Here is a 21,356-nt window from a genome sequence, read left to right as displayed (position 1 = left end):
CTCCCTATTTTTATTTATACAAACTGGTCAGAATGAAAACAAATGACACTGTAGAATGCAAGTATTGACCATGTACATTCAAAATGCAAATATTTTTAGTTATTGACATGAGTAGAGGTACAACTCTACTCAGCTATACACTGAATTTTACTAGGTTTATGCCACTTCTGCTCCACTGATCTGAAGCTCACTGCAGTAATAAGTGAACACTTTCTGCTCCAACATACAGCAGCACTTGACAAAGGTACCAGCTAAAAGGCACAGAGCTCTTACCTAGTTCAAGGAAAATCACCTCAAAGTAGCTGACTGCAAATAAAGTGTATACTCCATATTCTGATTTAGAACAAGTGACAGCACAGGGAGCAGAAAGAAAAGGAAATGTCACAAGTAAACTGAGTCTAAATTCCAGTAATTTTCAAAACATGAGCAAGAATGAAAGATCCTAGAAGAGAGAAGGATCTTTTAGTAAGCTGTCAGGCTTTTTATTAATATTTAAGAATTACAGACAACAGTAGGAACACAGGATAAGTGATCTTATCCTGAAAAGCACTATGGGATAACCCACGCTCACACAAGTTAAAACACAGATGGATTACACCAGAATAAGTGAAGACAACACTAGACATTGTCACTACAGTTCAATGGATGGCTCATTAACATCTTGGAAAGGTATGGAGAAATCTTTGATGTCTATGAAAGTTTTCTTTAATAAAGCTATTGACCAGTTTCACCTCAAAAGGAGCTTGCCTGTGCTTAACTCATTTATAATACGCAACAAACCACAAGCTATGTTTTCCTTTTACTTCCCAGAAAGTTCAGCTATTGTGAAACACGCACAAGTGTGTCAGTCATTCTGACCAGGAGTTTATTCACTCCAGGGAGCAAAGCCTGTTAGAACATGTAGCCACAATAATCTTAGCTGATCAAAACTCCTCAGCTGCTTTCTACTACCTCTCATGAGAGCAGATACATACTCACTCCTTGTAACATCAACAGTAGAAAGGCAAAACTCAAGGTCTCAAATTAAAGCAAGCATGTAATTTGATTTTTTTTTTTTTTGCTTCCAACAGAAGGTTTTAGAACCCTTACAAAGCAAATATTTTGAGGAGCCAGAACTTCCAGTTTGGGGAATAATTTTATTCCTATTTAGTGTTCAGGGAATAATTTTATTTTGTGATCCAACAGTAACAGAACCTATTCTATGCATCTTGCTTGCTCCCTCCCGTACTTCCACATAGACCAAAGTGTTTCAAGAACAAAATGTGTTCTCCATTTGCAATACCATTTTGTATCACCAAAGAAGTCACAACTAGAGAGGAGAAGAGACAGGAAGCCACCAACTTTCTTTGCTGACAAATCCACTGTATCTTCAGAGAACCTCCTAAACTTTCAGACGTACTGTGGCTTTCCTCCGTTTCCCGGAATGCCACTTGTTCAACTTTACAGTTACATTTCTGTCAAAAAGGATACCCCCTCATCTCAGTTTTTTCACTAGAGGAAAAAAAGAGGAGACTGATTATAGTAATACACACTAAAGAAATGACAAGCATATAATTTGTCCTGGGCTTCCTGGGTTTTTTTCTCCCTTAAAAACACTCCTTGCTTTGGATATAACATGCAGTCTGTCCACATTCACACCATATTTCTTAGCCTTTACACTGAATGTTCCTATATATGTATTTATACCATGTATAAATATATATTATATATAGTAAAACAGATCTATATTTTAACAATTTAAACCAGATCAAGGTATAAAATAATTCCAGCATTAATATCTGTTCTCCAGCAATAAGCATGCTAAGAAATGAATGCATGTGTCTGCAACACTAGTTATGTTCATCACTTGTTCTGGTTAAACAATGCTGTCTCCACATCATGAAGACACAAAGTAGAGCCGAATCCATAACAAACCAGATTGTTTCTCCCCACCCACCTCAAGTAACAGGACCCCTGCTTTCCAGTACTAGAGGAACACTGATTGCAAATGAGGCACCCTCCCAGCACCACAGGATATTACTTATTGGGGGGATGGGGTGCTAATGTGTGTTGGGCTTGGGGACGACACTTTCAAAGCTTGCTTTCTTTTGCTGCCCTCCACCTTGTGCACCAATTGCATTCACAACACACCCAGGAGAACCTTATTTTGTGTGCTGACCAGGACAATCACCAGCTCACAGGCCATGAGAGAAAATAGCTCTCTGTGGCCACGTAGACAGCTCCATCACCACGTCAGTATTCTTCCTACCAACTGACTTTCTAGTAAAGAAATGCACTTGTGCAACTCTCAAAAACCAACTAGCAAGTAAACCTCTAACACAACACCAGAAAACATTAGTGATGTGACAAAACAGCATTCGCCAAATATGTCACAATCCTAACCACTGCCAGCTCTTCAGCAGATTAGATGTCTCAGCCCACAGACACAGAAATAAGCTAATGCTTCAGGAGATGGTGCAGGTAGGTTCACAGAGCGCCCTGCACATGCCACCACAACACAAGAAAAAAGAATAAGAGACAGAGACCAAAGCTGCTCCAGGCCACCAAGCCCATGCTTGAACAACTCCAGCCCTTCCCCCAAAGCCAGTGCTCAGACAGGTCGTGAGAAACCCTTGACTGTCTCACTGGAAGACTCTGCATCCGCCTCAGGGGAAGGAGGAAAAACAGGCTTTCCACCTCTCAGGAGTATGCCAAGAACAACACGGAGTCACTAAGAGATCAGGGCAGCAAAGGCTGTGAAGTGACACCCTCGGAGCTCCTTCCAGTGCAGATGTCAGTCTCTACAATGGCTAGCAGCAAACGCACCAGCAGAAATAGAAGGTTCAGAGGTTAGACACAAACACTTCCTAATCCATGCCTTTAATAAATGGAAAAACACAAAACAAAACAAATACTTCCAGAGAAAAAGAAAAAAAAAAAGAGAAAGGACACAGGAAACTGCCATCTTAACAGGCTGAGAGCACGACTGGTTACACAAGCAGAAAAGAGAGCTGAACACCACCTTCCACCTTCCCTCCTCACTTGTCCCAGCCGGACAAGGTCTTTCAGTTGAACTCCCTTCTGCTGTGCAGAAGCAGACAACTGCTATGGCCACTTTGTTAAAATACCCTTTGCAACCTCAGCATGGTGTACACTTTGCAAGGAAAGCCACCTTGTTGTCTTCTGTGAGTCATCTCACTAATTGCCTATCTATTAGTTTCAAGTCAGACAACTTTTTAGAGGCACCTTCCTCCTCCACAGTCTTGCCACGCAGACAGACTGGAGTAACTGAATACTCAGAGCAGGGTAGAAAGTTTTGCCATTCTGTACCCTTTATTATATATAGCTATACCACTGCATTCATATTCCACACAACATTAAGTACTTCCCTGAGCACCATTTAATAACAAATTGTTGAGGGGAAAGAAACATGCATCAAGAGAATCAGCTCCATATCCTGGCAGTCGGAAGCCTGCTGTCACATAGAGACCGAAGTCTAACATCTCAGGTGTCTTCCTTCAGATTTAAGTTACTTGAGGCTATTCCCTTTATCATATACTCCAGGAGTTTCTGGATGTCAGTGTACATATTTCAGCACTGATTTTATACCCCAAAGCAAGAGTAGACAGCTCTCGCCAAGCAGAACAAATCACACTCTTTTTGAAATATTAAAATTCACAGCTGCCTCTGAATACTCTGCTTCACTCTGCTCCTTGTAGCTGCGACTGCAGCAACTGGAAGCTGCCTTGTTACCTCCAAGTCCATTAATTATTTAGAGAAAACACCTTTCCAGAGAGACTCAGGTATCAATGATTTAGTCTTTGAACAGGAAACAAAAACCTTTATAGCAGGAAAAAAGATTTCTGGAAAGGGCTGTTGGGCCACATGAACAAATTTGGTTTTGTACAGTAGCAACCTGTCTGAAACAGAATGAAAAAGCCAAAATAAAACAACGCACAAAAAAAAAAACCAAAACAAAACAACCAACAGCCAAGAGCTCATATGCAAACACAAGTTCAGCAAGCCCCAACTACACTGGGGGCCTTCAGCACATGTCTTCACATGGAAGACCTTTATCAATTTCTTATAAATGCCTACTCTCTAGACTGGAAGTATAAAACAGAAAAGCTCCTTTGTATTACCAGGACAAAATTCAACAACACTTACTGCAGAGACCAAGAGGAAGCAAAGCCGTATGTTTGTTACGCCCTTGCCTTTCACCTTCAGGTTCAAATTAAGGATGAAGACAGCCCTAGGTTTTTCAGCTTTTGCACAGACTTCTAAAGATAAAGACACAGAAACAGCTCTCAGAAAAAACACATGTAGGCAGGCACTCTGGATAAGAACAGAAGTTCATTGACTTACACATATCACATATGAGCTACAAGGAAAGGGATAAAACAACATTGCTTTGGTCCTGAAAAGGCAGACAGGAAACACTGAGGCAAAACAAGTGCTGGTCCCCCCCTTCCAAATGGGGGCTGATGCACACTTTGAACTAGAAAGGAAAACAAACTTAGTTTTAAACCCTGCTAAGCGCCCTGGGTTTGGATAAAGTTCTTCTCACAATCTACATATTTTATTTTTGTTTGCTAAAAGTTTTTTGCATGAGCGATAACAGAATTCAAGTGTGAATAATCAAGCAGAATGATACTTCTCTCTCAAAGGGCTTCAATGCCAAGATTTATGACAGATCAGTAAAGAAGGTCAGCAAAAGCCTGGCCATTCAGTGGTTTCAACTGCAAACACTGCAATCCCTTCTCCTGTCAATATTTGAGGATCACCATTTTCTGCAGGTTAAATCCTGTACTGTAATTCTCACTGGTGACATGCCTAAAATGAAGAATTTACCCAACAATCACTTTTCAGCTCACTGACGATAGTGAAAACAAGTTTTGTTCAGTCATCCAGAATAAAGCGAAGCTGTTTTACAATGCAAAAAATTCAAATACAAGACGTTCAACTATATTTAAGTAATTAAATTGTGGCTGTTTTCAAAATTAAGTCATCTGAAGCCAGATGCTTCGGTTTGTTCCACCTCTTATTTTGATTGCTAGATTAAAACCAGATCTCAGCCTTTTTACAGGGACCCAAACTATCAAACTTTAAAATCCACACATATCTAACCTTGATGAGCTATACTCCGATCATCTCCAACATTGCTCTTAACCTTTCCTTTATCCAATGCTTTTAGCTGAGCACAAGCCAAAGGGTCAAGGAGAAGGACCCTGTTCCTACCCAAGCACCCAAGCTGCCCTCAGGGCTGGATGGCTGCGTCACTACCCTCACACCAGCTACCAAGACTACAGCTCTGGAAGAGCCATTGATTTTAGGACTGTGCAATACTAATGAGGAAGACACATGACTATCCTTTGGATGTACAATCAGAAGTTACCTGGAAATTGACCATTTCTTAATTCCCTCTTAGCAACACTCTGCCACACCTACTCCAAAGTAAAGAAAATTCTTGTTTGAGGGTTTGATTTAGTTTATCTGAGGTACTTCAGCTTAAAGCAACATGAAAATCATAACATGCTCATGGATTTTGCCAAAGTACAGGAGTCTGTTCTACCAGAAACAGGAAGTTTCGACCCAGGAAGGCACAGTGCAAAGCAGCATGGCACCAAGCCCACAAGTAAAAACATTCTCAATTCACATGTGATTGAGGCATAAACGTCTCCTTTGTCTGGTGTCTGAAACCCACATATTTTACCATACTCCACCCAAGTGGAATTTTTTTTTGGTAAAAGCAGAAAACAAAATAAAGGGAGGATCTGTAGGAACAGTTTTTACAATAGCTCTGTGAACTGTGCTTTCCCACACACACACCTCAATGAGATTTCTAATCTCATGCAGTGAGATTAGAAAAAGAGTTTAATTTATTCATGCTCAGTAGCGCTGAAACTGTGCCACACCTAATACACAATGGGAAACTTGATAGAAGACTATGAAAATTAATTGTAGGCGTTTGTCAGCAGAAAAATCCCCCTCCCCACTTTCACCCCTGTCAAACCTCCATTTACAGGCAATGGCCAACTGGTAGCCGCACACCGAAGCTTTGTAAATGTAACTACCCTTTAAGAAAAATCAGAGGTCAGCCTCCAGACAATAAGGGATCAAAAGCATACTCCTCAAGTTATTCATTAGAAGTTAGCCTACAACTTAAACCTCCTCATCCAGATCATCTATACATTTGCATCCAGACATGACCAAATTCGTAACACACAACTTTCTTGCTACATGTAAAAGTAAAAAGTTCAATACCAAAGAAAGTGCCCCAATTGGATAGCATTTTAGGGCTCAGAGGCCTAAAGTTAGCCAAAAGTAGCCCAGAACATATCCTATTTCAGATCTGTCAGGTACGTTACCTATATGAAGGCTCTTGCACAGATATTGGTCCTAACAAAAGATATTTTTTTTCTTTCTTTTCTGTTCTCCCACCTTCCCCTCCCAAGGGGGCAGGGAGGAGAGGAAAGAGGCTTTAAATGTCAGAAAAAGCCTATACCCAGATACAAGAATAAGAGTCAAAACTCAAGTGAGGTTTCTTCTGAATTGGTCTTCTTACCTGGGGACTGGAGATATCACTTTGACACAGAGGAAGCTAACTGGATTAATTTACAATAAATAGAAGTCATACAGAGCATAAACCACACAGAGAAGAGCAACTTTCACTGATTTTTGATTTAGTTCTAGACCTCACCTTTAGCAAGTCCATCTATGAATGAGATCAACAAAACAACGCAAAATGCCAACCACATAACTTACTTGCACATTGTTGTTCAACACTATTATAAATACATTTCCAAACTTTTGGGAAGCTATTTCCAAAACCTGCTGTTTCAGTGACATTGTAATTTTGAACATGAAAGTCTTTTAAGGACAGGTAACATCACAATGTTCTTCCCTCCCCACCCCATTATAACAGAGATAGAAGAACATACATCACACCTTAAGAGTACCTTCTTCCAGCATCATTAGCCAGAAGATAAAGAACACCATAGGTGTCCTGGATTTGTTTATTTTAAACAACCAAAAAAACAAAAGCTGCAAGGTATTTCCCCCCCAGCTCATTCCTACTTCACACCAATGACTAGACCTGAATTCCCACCTGACCCCTTCTCTCCCCACACAACCCTCTGTCCAGCAGGTAACGGTAGCATCACAGCCATCCCCACCCAAGCATTTGAAGTTTCACACATTTGTTGAAAGTATAAAGCGGCTCAGGAAGTCATAAAAGCATGTGGACACCGATGCCTAACTTACTCATGGACATAGCCAGAAAGCTATCCCACTGAGCATTTATGAACAATATATACCCTCTATTTGAGCTGGTTTCCTTTGATTTTATCCAGAGCTCTAGGTCACAAGCTTTATGTCCCCATTAAAAAAAAAGGCAGCAGTACTGGAAAAATTGTATCCTGCCTGTTATCTTAAAATATCTTCCCTCCACCATCACCTTTGACACCTACTAAGGAAGGGAAAACCCAACACAAGTATCCTGTTTTTGCAGCTTTTTTTTTTTTATCACAACAATACCTCACACACTCAGTGTAGACTTGGTGGTAAAGTCAGACGTAAGCTTAACAGCCTTATGCAGACACTCTGAAAGCAGAAAGTTGTGGTTTGTTCTACACCAAAAAAAAAAAACAACAGTATAGAAGTTAGGCAGGTGTAAAGGTGTAACACCATGGGTCCTGAATAACTCCAAACCTCTTCTAGCTTAGATTAAACTCTTTCCCTAGAAATGCACAAGGGCTTTTCCTCCCCTAAAAAAAACCAAACAAAACAAACAAACAAACAACAACAACAAAAAACCCAACACTTGACAAAGGGGAAAATACCACTTTCCCCACATAACCTGGGCATAATACATATTACTTGAATTCTCCTCATAAGGTCTGTATGTAGCATCTTCACAGCAGTGCTCTGTAGTGGTCACAGACCAGAAATTAATCATTCAACTGAAACTACAAAGACAACCAGGTAGAAAGTAAATGATCAAATGTGAAGTGGTGATGCGTTAATTATCCAAACACCCATCCTGGGACCCCACAGGAGCCCGGAGAGGCCCGGACACTGAGCACGGCGTCACCTGAGGTGAATCGGCTGGGCCTGCTTCAGCGGGAAGCCAAAAAGGGCGTCAGAGAGGTCCCTCGCTAACACGTGTTACAGGTAATTAACGTTACAATTAAAACAAGAGTTACAGGCCTCAGTCCTCGCACAGACGGGGCAGGTAGTTCTGCCAACAGCGAGGCCGGGGCTGAGGGCAGGCAGCAGCCGGTGCCACAGCAGAGTACAGAGCAAGCAAATGCCGCCCTGCGCCTGCAACAGCCCGAAAGCCCTTTCTACTACTACTACCAAAAAAAATAATAAATATACGTGTATATTTTCCTCCCTTGTAGCACCTCACTCAACCGAACAACTTCGCGCGAACTCCCGGAGGAAGCCTCGCCCGGCCCCTGCGGCTTCCTTTAATGGGTAAGGACAATGGCAGAGCCTCGCCATAGCCCCATGTTTTCGGGAAACTTGGGAAGTCTGAGGGCTGCCGCCCGGCCCCGCCGAGGGAGGGCAGCCGGGGCAGCGCCTGCTCCCCGCCCGGTTCAATGGCTGCCAGCCCCCAAGGAGATGTTGCAGAGAAGAGCCGTGCCCCGGGGCTGTGGGGGGGGAAATGCCGGTGCTTAAAGACGGAGAGGGGAGAGAAGGGCATTCCGTGCGGCGGGGACGCGGCGCGACCCCGTGGTCGGGCGGCTGAGGGGGACACCCGGGCCGGCGGCGGGTCGGGTCGGGACTCACCGGGGCCAGCAGCCTGCTCGCGAAGTTTGGCCAAGTTGCGAGGAGGGCGAGGTAGCGATCGCCGTACTCGGGAGTCCCTCCACGGCCTCGGCTAGTCCATGGACGCGGCCACTCCCGGACCTTCCCCGCCTCAGCGCAGACCGGCCACTCAGCGGTAGGGTTCCCTCTCCGCCGAACCGAGCCGCCCCACCGCTCCTCTCCCTGCTGCTGCCGGGGGCTGAGGCAGCGCGGAAATGCCCGCCCGCCCCTCCGGCCCCGCCCGCTGCCCGCACGCAGCCGTGCTCCACACAAAGGGGACGCGCAGGAGGCCCAGCCCTCCCTCCGGAACACCAGCCCTCCGGGCGGCTTCGCTCGCTCGCTGTGACCCCCCGCAGCCGTCCCCCGAGCCGGCGGGGAAGGCCCTGCGCCCCGCCAGGATCCCCGAGCCGGGCGGAGGCTGGGAGCCCCAGCGGCCCCCGCCCCAGCGGCGGGAACGGCCGCCCCTCAGGGCCCCGCCGCCCCTTCCCTGTGGCTGCCCCCCGCGGCGGCTCAACGCGGGGAAGCCCGTGGCCGCTCACCAAGACCTTCAGCTTTTATTTCTTTTTTAATTTTTTTAATTATTTTAGACTAGTTTTCTGGTCGAGATGGCGGCGTCCCCCGCCCCGCGGAAGAGGCCGGGGAAGCGGCCCGGCCCCGCCCCCGGGCCGGGTGAGGGAGCTGGGCTGGGCCCGCCCGGCCCCTCACCGCCGCGTCCGGCCCTCCCGGGGCCAGAGCCGGCATGGCAGGGGCAGCGCCTCCGGCCTGGTGTTGGAGATACAGACGAGCTGTACCTGGACAGCCAGAAGCCGAAGGAATAAAAAAAAAACCCCAAAACTAAAACGACCCCGAAAAGTATTTTGAGTATTAGGACGTCCCAGGGCTTTTAAATCTCTCTTCCGAGGCGCAGGGAGGATAGGCAGGAGGGGCTGACTGCTGTTTTTTAAGCACATGTGGTGAGCTCGCCATAGCTCACACCTGAGGCAGTCGTGGGCCAGCAGGTGTGGAGATGGTTGCCCCTTCCCATCGCCAGGCCCGGCCACCAGGCAGCGGCCACAGCCCCGGCTGAGGAGCCCCTGCGGCCTGCCGGCCATCCCTGCTTCTCTAGCCCCAGCTGAGTTCTGCATGGCCACCTCCCTGTCCTCCCAAATTAAGGGAGAAGGGGGCTCCTCTCTCTCCTGCACAGACCGAAAGCAGTCCTGCTGGCTTGTGCACGGATTCCAGGATGCGGGCTGGGGATACAGGCTGGATAACAGCCCTAAGGCCCAGGGCACGGAGAGGAGACCAAAGCTTCCCTCAGCAGTAGCTCTGTGCACCCTGTGTCTAGCTTAGCTTCTAACTGCCATGCACTGCACCTGTTTCCTTCTTTTCTGTTCCTTATGATCTCTCTTCACACAGGGAAACGCTTCTGTCACCTTCATTCCCTCATATGGAGAGCAAAACTGTTTTCCTCAGTGCCTCACTAACTATGAAAATATATTTGTGTGCAGGAAGGCATGGCTAAGGAAGGCAGTTTGACACCAGAGGCATTATTACAGGTCACCTCATATTCTTGACACCTCCTTTTACCTGCTCCAGGGCTTGGACTTTGGGCACTTCCTTATTCCGGTGAGGTCAGGAACAAGCCCTGCTCACAAAGATGGCAACAATCCCACTGAGCGCTGGGCTAAAGGTTGAAATGAACTGGTGAGCAATTAAGTGGGGTGGGCTTAGTGCTTCTTTCTCGTGGTAATTGTCTGCTAGGTCAAGGCTGACAATTAAAACCATGCTAGAATTAATGCAGCATAAATGCACAGTGCCCCCCACCCGCACCCACCTGAAGTCAGAGAAAGTGGTTAGACACCAGTGTGTCACCCATCCGCCAGTCGTGTTATCAAGATTCCATCTCGTCCCCTACAATGTTCAAAGAAATGTTAAAAAAAAAAAAAAAAAAGGCAGGGGGAGAGGCGGGGCGGGGAGGGATTTGGAGGCCTCCCCAAGCTTGCTCGAGGTTTCTTAGAAACCATAGTGAAATTGAATTGACTGGTAAAGCTAAAAGAAGATGCTAGAAGAATAATCACCTGAATTTTAAGGAGGATCTAAATGAGAAAGGGGAACGAGGAAAGGTCACTGGATTATCAGGTGGTAAAAAGAGCTAGAAGACATTTTTTCCTCATCTTGAAAGTAATTAAGTTATTTTATAGAGCACTGAGTCGTGTCTCCAGAAAGTCCAGAGCCAAGGCAGAAAGTTCCAGTGTGATGCTTCTGTAAGAGATGGGAAGATGGAGGGTGCAATAGTAGCTGCTAAGATTCAGCAGGGGAAATGGGAAGTTTCAGGCAAATTCAGCAGCTTTAGAATGTAAGGACTGTGGAATTAGGAAGGGCATTCATCAGTAAAATAAGGTCTTCTTGCAATTTAAAATAATCTTGTAAAATGGTTAGTGTTAGCAGTTCGCAGAGTAGTCGAATCGACTGTGCTCACTGTTAGCATGGAGAGAGTTCGAACAACCTCTCTTTGTCCCATTTATTTGCCTTCGACATTATCTCTGTTCTGTGTGCTTCACTGTTGTCAAGAAAATGAGGGTAAAAATCTCATCCATCACAGAAACATTAACTAAGTGCTAGGGCAAATTGGAAGACTTTTAAAAGACAGTCACTTTGGCAGTAAAAGGGTGCAATAATACTGCAGGAATGAAAATGGAATATCTGATTTTTAGTGAACTTGTGCAGGCCAATGTTCAAGTATGGTTTGTCAATGCCGTTTCCTCTGGCCAAATACAAAACATTTATTGAAATTAATGAATGATCCATTATGAGGAGTGGCTGGTAGAAAATGGCATGATCAGAGCTATTCACCAGTTCCACTGTATCTGCTTAGCGTTCTCATTATCATCAAACACAACTTGCCAGTGGAAGAAATTTCCATTTATGCAAGGAGGTTTCTGGAAATCAGAGTTTAAGTTGGCATTATCATGTGGTTTTGATAATTATGACATTAAGAGAGAAAGGTGTGGGTGGAAAAGGAAGCCCACAGAAGCTACTGAGAGACTTTAAACAACTTCAAATACTAAGAAATCAGTAGCTGGACCTAAAAGAGAAAGTAGAAATATTTTAAAGAAAAACTTTACAATATTTTTTGAGATGAATTAGAAGATTAAATTTGGATTGACCTATTCAGAGATCAAATAACATTAGAGTGAATTAGACTGAATCAGTGATTTAACTTTATTCGTTATAGGAGAGGGCTGGAGCGCATCTCCTATGAGGAGAGGCTGAGGGAGCTGGGGTTGTTCAGCCTGGAGAAGAAAAGGCTCCAGGGAGACCTTATAGCAGCCTTCTGGTACCTAAAGGGGGCCTACAGGAGAGACGGGGAGGGACTCTTTGTCAGGGAGTGGAGCAATGGTGTTACCGCAAACCGACAGATGATAAAACTTTCTAAGACTCAATGTGAAGTTCAGAAACAGGCATTCTTTATTGTGGCGCTGGGTGCACAGGGGATCTCTCCTCCTATTGTGCACACCAAGTACTGTTGTCAATTTAAATTTATACACAACAGGTATACATATTTGATGTAGTCCCAAGAAAGCATTAATGGACTCATTTACATATTATAATAAGCTTTTGGGCATGCATAGTTGTGCCTTCTGGTGGTCCTCCTTTTGAGTGGGGGTCATTTCTTCCTCAGTCTTCATCTTCTTCACCTGTCCTTTGGCTCACTTTTCATGTGAACAAAACATTCTAACTGCTTACTTGCTCATTAAAACTAATGATCTCCCTGCTTCTACCTGTTTGTCAGAAAATGGCCATATTTCTTGCATCCCTGTCTTAGGTCACCATGTTCTCAGGGTCACAGACACCCTTTCTTATCTTACTAAGTCCTTGAAACCATTTGGGATGGTTACTAAAATAGCTACATTTCTTCTCTAAAAGATGATTCTCTACAGTTTAACCATTTAGAAACGACATAAAATCTGCCTTAAGTATTGATAGGACAAGGGGTAATGGTTTTAAACTGAAAGAGGGGAGATTTAGGTTAGATATTAGTAAGAAATTCTTTACTGTGGGGGTGGTGAGACACTGGAACAGGTTGCCCAGAGAAGTTGTGGATGCCCCATCCCTGGAAGTGTTCAAGACCAGGCTCCAGGCTGGATGGGGCTTTGAGCGACCTGGTCTGGTGGGAGGTGTCCCTGCCCATGGCAGGGGGTTGGAACTCGGTGATGTTTAAGGTCCCTTCCAACCCAAACCCTGCCAGGATTCCTCGATCATTTTCTCCTCCGTATTTTCTCTAGCTCCCCAGCTCCCCCTGCTGTTACCGCGTGGCTATTGCACCTCTGCGCCAGCGACACTACATCACCTCTGCGGGACAGCCTCATAAATCAGCTCCGTGGGACAAAGGAAACCACTCACAAGCAGGCAGCATCTAAAAGTAACATTAGTAAAACATATGACATAGCAAGGAATACAGTGCGTCGGTCCGTTAACAATTTATTCCCTCCACACTCACTTAGAAGTATCTATATACCACAGACTGCATCACTCAACACGGTGTATCCTTCCTCTGAGTTTCTTATTTTAAAAAGGAAAACGTCCACACAAGTAAACAGATCGCAGGAGTAGATGTCTTTTCCAACAGCTTTCTTCTAGCTGACTCGGAGTCTGCAGTGGTCTGTTCCTGGCATCTTTGTTATGCAAATCTTTTACTGCAGAAAAAAACTCGGGTTTACTGCTGACCTTCATTTTGGCTGGGGTAGCAGTGACATCCAGCGGCTCAGAGAGAAAAAAAGAAATGCGCTTACTCGTCCTACCACAGTGCATCACAGGAAATGCATCAGAAAATAGCAGGGAACCCTTGGCATTCCCTTCTCTTTGTGCGTATTTGCAAATGGCACCAACTGCTGGCAGTCTGACAGCCCTGGGAATGGATAATCCACATGGGGAATCAAAAAGGCAGAGCAGGAAATAAACAGAAAACACCCTCTGAGACAAAGCATCTTTCTAGTAGCTTTGAAAGGACACCACGGATAGGAAACATAATTGGTATTTTTAAAAGTTCACATAAAAAGCATCTTCCCATATTACACCTGCCCCACTGACTTCACAGCATTTCCCTCCTTAGTTTTTATTAACCCCGTTTTCGTACTGAAAAAAAAAAAAGATTTAATAGACTTGCAAACAGGGGACAGTTGATTGAAGAGAAATTACTGCAGGGGAGTCTTGTTTCTCAAGTCCAGAATAATCAAACTTACTATAGTGTCCAGTAACCAGCTGAGTGTTGAACTGTGATGTGATATTTGATGGACTGAGAAGTGACTGAGATTTTGTGTGCGTTACATTAAAAGAAAATAAAAATAAAAATAAAAACATTCAATGCGCATCAGGAACTGGGCCAGCAGAGGTAGCTGTTAGTACAGCACAATCAACAACTATGACAATTTTTTTTCCCAGTGAACATTCTACATTTAAAGAAGAAAACATTTTTTTAAACCAGATAGTCAGACCCTGCACTCTCCAGCATTGGAAATTCACTTAGAATTTGTTTGTTCCTACTTTACTATTTTGTTGCCATTTTTATTTCTTCGAGACTGCCCATTTTCAATTCCTATTTACTGTTTCTAGCTCCTAGGAACCGCATATTTTCCTATCCTCTCCGTTGTGTATTTTGTAACATGGAGTTCAGAAAGGATGAGTCAATTCCAAATAATCCCAAGCTTGGGTTAAGAAAATAAAAGAGGTTTATCAATAATAATTCTTGAGAACATTTTCAGATACCATTTGGACCTCTTATGGGTCCAAATTTTGACTTGACCTCTGAAGTTCAGGGTTAGAAAACTTAGAAATGCGGGTAAGTTTACGTAACTTTCAACTCCAGAAGTACACTGTCCCATTAGATGTTTACAGGAACTCTCTCTGTCCTCTTCCAGACCTAGGTCTGACGCGGTTACTATGGATGTGCCTTTGCTGAAGCTGAGGGAGAACTTTCAGTCTCCCCAAGGATTTTAATAAACACCCTCAAAAGCACTTCATGGGTCTTTCTAAAAACATTTCTGCACTAAAGGAACACTTTGTCATCTTGTATGATGCATTAGTGATTTTTATGTGTAACAGTCATTATACTAACATTCTAAATGCTGGACATGATGGCTTCCTGCTTCTGTCTCCAAGATCATCCCAGCCCTTGGGGTGGGCTCACAGCAGGGCTGCAACCCCATAGCATCCTTGTTATCATCTAGGACTTTCTGTGGTCTGACTGGCAGAACCGGCAGCCAGCTCCAAGTGAGTGGAATTCAATTGCACATACACAAATTTTAAGTAGATGCTCTCCAGATTTAGCAGCTTCTAAAGGCACTTCACTTTATCTTATATTTCTTGGAATTTGTCTGGCTTCCACCCCATTCTCCAATGACTGTTTATGCCTTTCACATTTTGTGTTTATGTGAAAGGCATAAACAGCCCTTGGAACAAGGCATGAAATCCAGATCTAAGATCAGTACCTTCTTTGCCTCTCTGTGTGGAAGGTCTGTCCTCTGCAAATGGCAGCTTTTCAGTTCCCACTGGCATTGGAAAGAAAACGCAAAACTCTATGGGAGCCCTGATCCAGAATTCTCCTCCTATTTTAAGTAAGATCTTTGTTACTAGAAGTATCTGACAACTGTAAGAAACAATAGCTCATTTTAGCATCTTTTGGTTTTCCTACCACTTGCACTCCGAAGTAACATGCCTGCTGCAGATAAGTGGCCACTTACACAATGCTTTGAACTTTGCAGGTTTGTAGAGGAAGAGATTGAGGTGCCTTGTGTCAGGCAAGCACTCGTGTCAGTACTCATGTACTTCCTCTCAGTAGTAAAACCCAAGACAAAAAGCCCTCAGGCACAATTCTTTATTATTTCACGGAGCAAACTCTTAGCAGCTTGGCTGGCTGCCCTGGATGCCATTCAGAGGAGCCCAGTCAGTCATCTTATGGCTTTGAGCACCCATCAGCTTTTCGACACCATCTTATGGGTGGTACTTACCTCCAGGCAGCTCAGAACATGGACAGAACATGGTTCTCGGCACCTGTCCCCAAGCAACAACCCAGCCATTTACTGGAAAACTCAAGTCAGGATGGAAACTCTACCTAAGCTGCCCTGATATTGTTCCCTTTTATTTTTTAGAATCTTAAACACAAGAAGGAACTTACCCTCATGCCACAATTATCTTCTGAAGTGAATGTTAGATACCTTCAATCTCCCTTGCATGGAACCACACAAAGAGCTGGAAGATCTAGAGCCAGTAGTTAACTAACAAGAAACTTACTGGGTAGACATAGTGGCATGTCTTGAATGCAGCATCTCAGAATAATCTAGACTGACAGGATTTAATCTTCTAGAAATACAGATGTGTTTACATGTTACTAAAAAAGCAAAAAGCGAAGGCATTTCATTTACATGAAGTTTTATTATCCTTCCACCTCAGCTGGTACTCCATTACTCCAACCTTAGCAGAGTTTTGCTCCCCGAGGTAAACAGGTTTTCAACCGACTGTCTCTGACTGAAAACATCTAGGCTAGGTCAGATTTTAGACCCAGCCTTTCATTAATACAGTCAGACACAAAAGAGCAGTTGAAATCCTGACCACCTGAAAGGCTGCAAAGCAACAAAAGAAGATCCAGGAGGATTTTCATCTTTTTCTATGTTTGAATAGAGAATCTTTCTTCTGTATTGACCACTAAATAGTTAAGAAGCGATTAAACTGCATGTTCAAGAAACAGATGCGTTCTACATTTCAAGCTGTGATCACAAACGTGGAATTTTTTTCCGCTTATGAAGCTTGTGGCTTTATCTTCTCAGCAGCTTCAAGGACAGATGGAAGGCTGACTTTATCTCCAAATTCTTTCTCACGATGCTCCAGTAAAACACCCTAGTCAAAGACACAAGAGAGAAATTCATGTACTAGTCCACCCATGGGAAATCAACTGACCAGCAAATAAACAATTCCAGAAAAGAAACTTTTGGTCTCACAGGAGACACAAAAGCCTCCTAGATGGCCTGCAGTACCTGTCTATCTGCCCCAATCACATATACTCCTCCCAGGGTGAATCCTTCTCCTTCCAGGTTACCACTATATCCACTTTTCCAAGCACGGAAGAAATTTTGCCAGACCCCAAAGCGGAAAAAGCCTGACATCATCATTTTTCGTCTGCGTGGACCATAGAAGCCTTTCTGCAGGGAAACAGACAAACAAAGTGAAAAGGACTTTTCCTCCCAAAAGAAATTAAGAAAACCAGCCAACCCTGTATCCAAGAAAGGTCACAACACACAGAAACTAACCAGGCAGAGCTAAAACAGAACTGCACCTGAACTAACCTCTTTAACACACTACCGGACCCTTACCTCCACGCAGCCAACTAGTGGTACTGCCACCACTTGTGGTTTTTGATGCTGATCCACCAGTATTTATGCCCCGTGTACATCCACATCCCTATTACTGACAACATGGTGCTTTGTGATAAATGTCTTTTTTCTTATTTTTGAAGTATGACAATAAAAATGCTGGTAAAGAGATAACAGTACTGCCAAGCCCTGAAACTTTATCAGCCATCTGTTTGGTTTGGTTCGGGGTTGGTTTTTTTTGGGTTTTGGATTTGTTTTCTTTTGACTTACATAGACAGAGTGGGGACGGAAAATAAAGTTATCTTCTAGCTGGTTTTGAGTATGACGTTTTCTTTTTCCTTCAGAAGCCAAATGGTTTCTAAATGCGTCTTCTGAGTTAAGGAATAAGCAGGGCTGTGGTTTTGTAGGACCTGAAACTGGCATGTGCCAGTGTACTGGGACAAGGCGTATCACTGCATGGGCTGAACATCATGAATTAATTATGTGTCACCTTCAGATCTTGATTCACACATCATAAACATTGGCAAGTCACACAGCCAGTGGAAGAAAGGAATAAATATTAACAAGCCACGTTGTTTACCTGTTCAAGGGGAGGGGAGGAATAATCCTGCAACAGCACGTTATCAGTGCATAGCTACAGACCAGTTTGTAAGCTGAGCAGGATATATAGAGAAAAGCAAAGCTAATTAACTTCTTAAACTACAATGCTACTAAATCCTTTTTCATTCAGACCACATTCTACCTATATTATTTATACAAGCTCTTCAAAGAGGACATTCATAAGCTTGTTCTTAAACAAAAGGAGAATATTGACTTCACTATACCTTTTCATCCAGAAAGATTTCTCCTTTGAAGTAATGCTGAAAATCCTCCACTTCAGTCCCTATCTTCTCTTTCACAACAGCATAGAGAGGGACACCCAGCTTGGACAGCTGGGGTTTCAGAGAGGAGAGCTCAGAAGCCTCCTAAGAAAGGGAAAAAAAGCTCAATCATTTACAGCAGTAGATGGAGGTTGGAAAGCCTCACCTTGAATTTCAGAAACCTAAGTAAATTCTAGCATGAGGTGCAAAGCAGAAACAGACCCGTGAATCAGACATTTAAGCTCGTTTTATTCCTAGGCAGGTCTTCTTTATATTTATTAAAATTTTCTTCATTAAGCACGGAGGAAGGAGATTTTTTGAGCTTTACTAGATAAAATATTAAAAACCTGGATAAAACATATTTTTAACTTAAAGCTGTAGATATACCTTGCCTGTGCCAGGGGCTCAACTCTTTTTTTGAGTGTTTACAAAACAGTTAAAAGATAGTGCCTGCACATCATTTAACTTTCCCAGTAAAAATAATCAGGGAATTTCTTCATACACCTTCAGTACCCAGAAGCAATACTGCTTTTTCTGGTGTGTAAGAACATTCATCTCCCGGGTTTTTTGTTCTGCTGAAGGACTCTCAGCTCCCACAGTTTGTACAAAGGTCTCCGAGGTTTCTAACAGAGCAGAGTGCACACTGCAAATGTGTTTCTTCTCATCTCCAATGGAGAAAGGTCATTTTTACTGGACAAGACTCCCACGAAGAACTCCACATTTTAAAACAATGACACAGTTTACATGAAGGCCCTCAGCCACCTAACCAAAATGCCTTAACTTGCAGGGTATCTAGAATTTGCTGAGTATCAAGTAGCAGACAGGGGTGAACAGAGGAGAAAAGACTAGTAAAGAAGGCCATCAGTAGGTGAAAGGGTAAGCAGAGCTTTCCAGTTCACTGCTGTCTTTTTCAGAGGAAATGAGAAAGGATGAATCAGCATCACACGCAAACACTGAGGTAGTGAGTGTGAGAGTTAAAGGTAGTGGAAGGAAGTGTATTTTGTCCCTTGCAAAAAAATAAAAACCTGCTGCCTGCAGGTTTAACAGATATGGCAAGTCACCTGCATCGAACCATTCCAGCAGCTCAGAGCCAGTGGGGAAAGAAGCAGCTTTCATGCTATGGAGAAACATCAATGGACACACAAAAAAAGGGCAACTGAACTGTTCTTAGGAGAAAGGCAAGAACTTACAAAAATACTATGAGTATACTGCAATCAAAACTAACTTCAGTTTAGACAATTTAAAAGCTTTTTCAATCATTTTCACAATTAAAATACAAAACCATTCTTTGCTGTCATTAGCTGATCAGTAGCGTGACTGCTTCTGTTAAAAATTTGAAGCAGAAATAGTAAGTAGAAAGTTTTCTTTCCCCTCAATCTTTTTCAGAAAGACAAAAAAAACCCCACCACAATTCTTTGAATCGGGCTCTTTATTTCTGCTTAGGAAGTTAGCATTAAATGCAAAAAATCATTAATGAATTGCTGTCTGACTGTATGTGAAAGGCAGAGAGTCAGTCAGGCATGAAGCGTGTTCTCCTCCTGCCCACGCTACACCTGTTCAGAGAGCAAAGTACTTTAATCTTTAACCTTCCATGAATTTTACACATACTTAAGCAGTTACTACTGATGGGAGCAGGTCCCTTAATTAAGTGGTTGCCATATTAATTGCTCCATGTTATAGAGCAGTGAGTAACAACATAATAGCTATTTTTCCCCATAGCTATGAGAAAAATAATGGCCAAGGTGCAAGTTATGGCTGTTCCCAGGCACACGGTACATTCAAATCTTATTTTAAGTGTTTCTTCCCACCTCCACCCAACGAGCCTAACGCCAACTTAAGGATGAAATTTTGTTTCTCAACCCACCTTGTTATGGAACAGTAACTCCTTATCTTCAGACTCCTTACCTTCCTGCCTCACGTTCAGAATCCAAAACAGAGAGGGACGCCCCTTATGCACATCTCTCTTTGCTGATGGGCTTTATCTCGGACTCCTTACCTTCCTGCCTCACGTTCAGAACCCAGAACAGTGAGGGACGCCCCTTTATGCACATCTCTCTTTTGCTGATGGGCTTTATCTCATGGCTTTCTGCCAGTCCAGTCTTTGGCTGCTTTTGACCAAAGGCTACCTGGCTCACAGAGATTTATTTTGGACATATGGAATACAACTAGTTCATAAGACTCATTACCAGTTGGATTTTGTGTAATCTCCCTTTCTGATTACCATAGGCTAGGTCCTTGGCAAATGTAAAAATCATGCACCCATTGCCTTCAGAAGGAAAACACTCAGGACCTAGACTACACAAACCAGCTACAAAGAAGTATTCTGTTAGCAGGCAACCAGTTTGGGCTAGGAAACAAGACCTTTCAGATACTTCACATGCATTTGATGACTGTCCTGTTGACGCCCTCCTCTTAAACCAAGGGAATCTAAGCAAGTAGAGCTCAACTCTTCCTAATTAATCCCCAAGCCCAGCAAGTACCTCTCTGCACAAAAATCATCCAGGTCTTCGCACGGCCATGATCACCGCACCATTCTTCTTCCACAGTTCACCTGCTTTGAATGTTCTTTGTTCTGTTTATATAGGAGAAACAGCATCAACAATAATATCAGCCATTCCTGTTTATAATGATCAATGCTTTAAGGACCAACACAAAGCATTGCAGAGAATTCCCCATTCAAATATACTTCTATCAGAAAAGATATTCTATATGCGTAACAGTTTATTATTGCTTTATTGATTTTTAGAAGTGTGTCATGTTTCATCCAGAAAAATCAGGTTTGGTTGCTTTTTCTTCACCAGAATTATCTGCTATCACAGACGCCCAACTGCATATTATAACTAGGAAAGACTATGAAAAAGTATTCCAACCTTGGCCTTACAAACGTTCTTATAAAAGCCAATTATCGAAGAATGTGCTGAAACTTTCAGAATCTTACCTGATCCCAAAGTTTTGAGCTCTATCTCCTCTAAAAACTCCAGTGTAGCCTTTTCTGGCTTGGACAAGAATAAATCAGTGTTTGCAAGGACAATCCCTGTCACAGCTGCACCAATGGCTCCAAGACCAACAGACCACATGCCCATGGTGAAGATCCCAAAGTCAGGCAGGAAGGACATTTCTGTAAAGAGAAATAAGAAAGCAGTTCCAACACTGGACATCGATGACACCAGACAAGCAGGAACTGGATTAAAACAGTAACTAAAAGCTCACATGGACCTTTTTGGTTTGGAGATGATCTGTTTATTTATTAATGTGCTAAATGGGGTTTTAGAAGATCTAGATTATGTTCCAGTTCTGTGCCTGACCCACATGAAAACCACGAACAAGATATTCTTACCTTTTCCTGCTATGTGACTGACAA

At 43.3% G+C, this 21,356-nt stretch overlaps 2 protein-coding genes across 2 annotated transcripts in view; both read right to left on the bottom strand.

Moving 5' to 3' along the window:
* The window catches only part of TSPAN14 (tetraspanin 14), a 36,788-nt gene extending 27,670 nt beyond the window's left edge, over positions 1 to 9,118 (bottom strand). Inside the window, exon 1 of the mRNA XM_014940568.1 lies at positions 8,773 to 9,118. The gene's annotated coding sequence lies outside the window, so the exon portion shown is untranslated. The remainder of the gene's footprint in view (positions 1 to 8,772) is intronic.
* Positions 9,119 to 16,180: 7,062 nt separating this feature from the next.
* FAM213A (family with sequence similarity 213 member A) lies at positions 16,181 to 21,113 on the bottom strand. The gene is made up of 5 exons (XM_014940489.1): positions 20,934 to 21,113; positions 20,476 to 20,567; positions 17,960 to 18,100; positions 16,800 to 16,964; positions 16,181 to 16,662 (listed from the first exon to the last, which is right to left on the bottom strand). Exons 1-5 carry the CDS (start codon positions 21,109 to 21,111, stop codon positions 16,564 to 16,566), a joined length of 675 nt encoding a protein of 224 aa, XP_014795975.1. The 5' UTR covers positions 21,112 to 21,113; the 3' UTR covers positions 16,181 to 16,563.
* Between the last annotated feature and the right edge of the window lie 243 nt (positions 21,114 to 21,356).

The sequence above is a fragment of the Calidris pugnax genome, unplaced genomic scaffold, assembly GCF_001431845.1.
Source record: "Calidris pugnax isolate Ruff unplaced genomic scaffold, ASM143184v1 scaffold39, whole genome shotgun sequence".
In the NCBI taxonomy this organism is placed as follows: domain Eukaryota; kingdom Metazoa; phylum Chordata; class Aves; order Charadriiformes; family Scolopacidae; genus Calidris; species Calidris pugnax.
The sequence above is the reverse complement of the archived record's forward strand: the minus strand, read 5'-3'. Positions and strand labels throughout refer to the sequence as shown.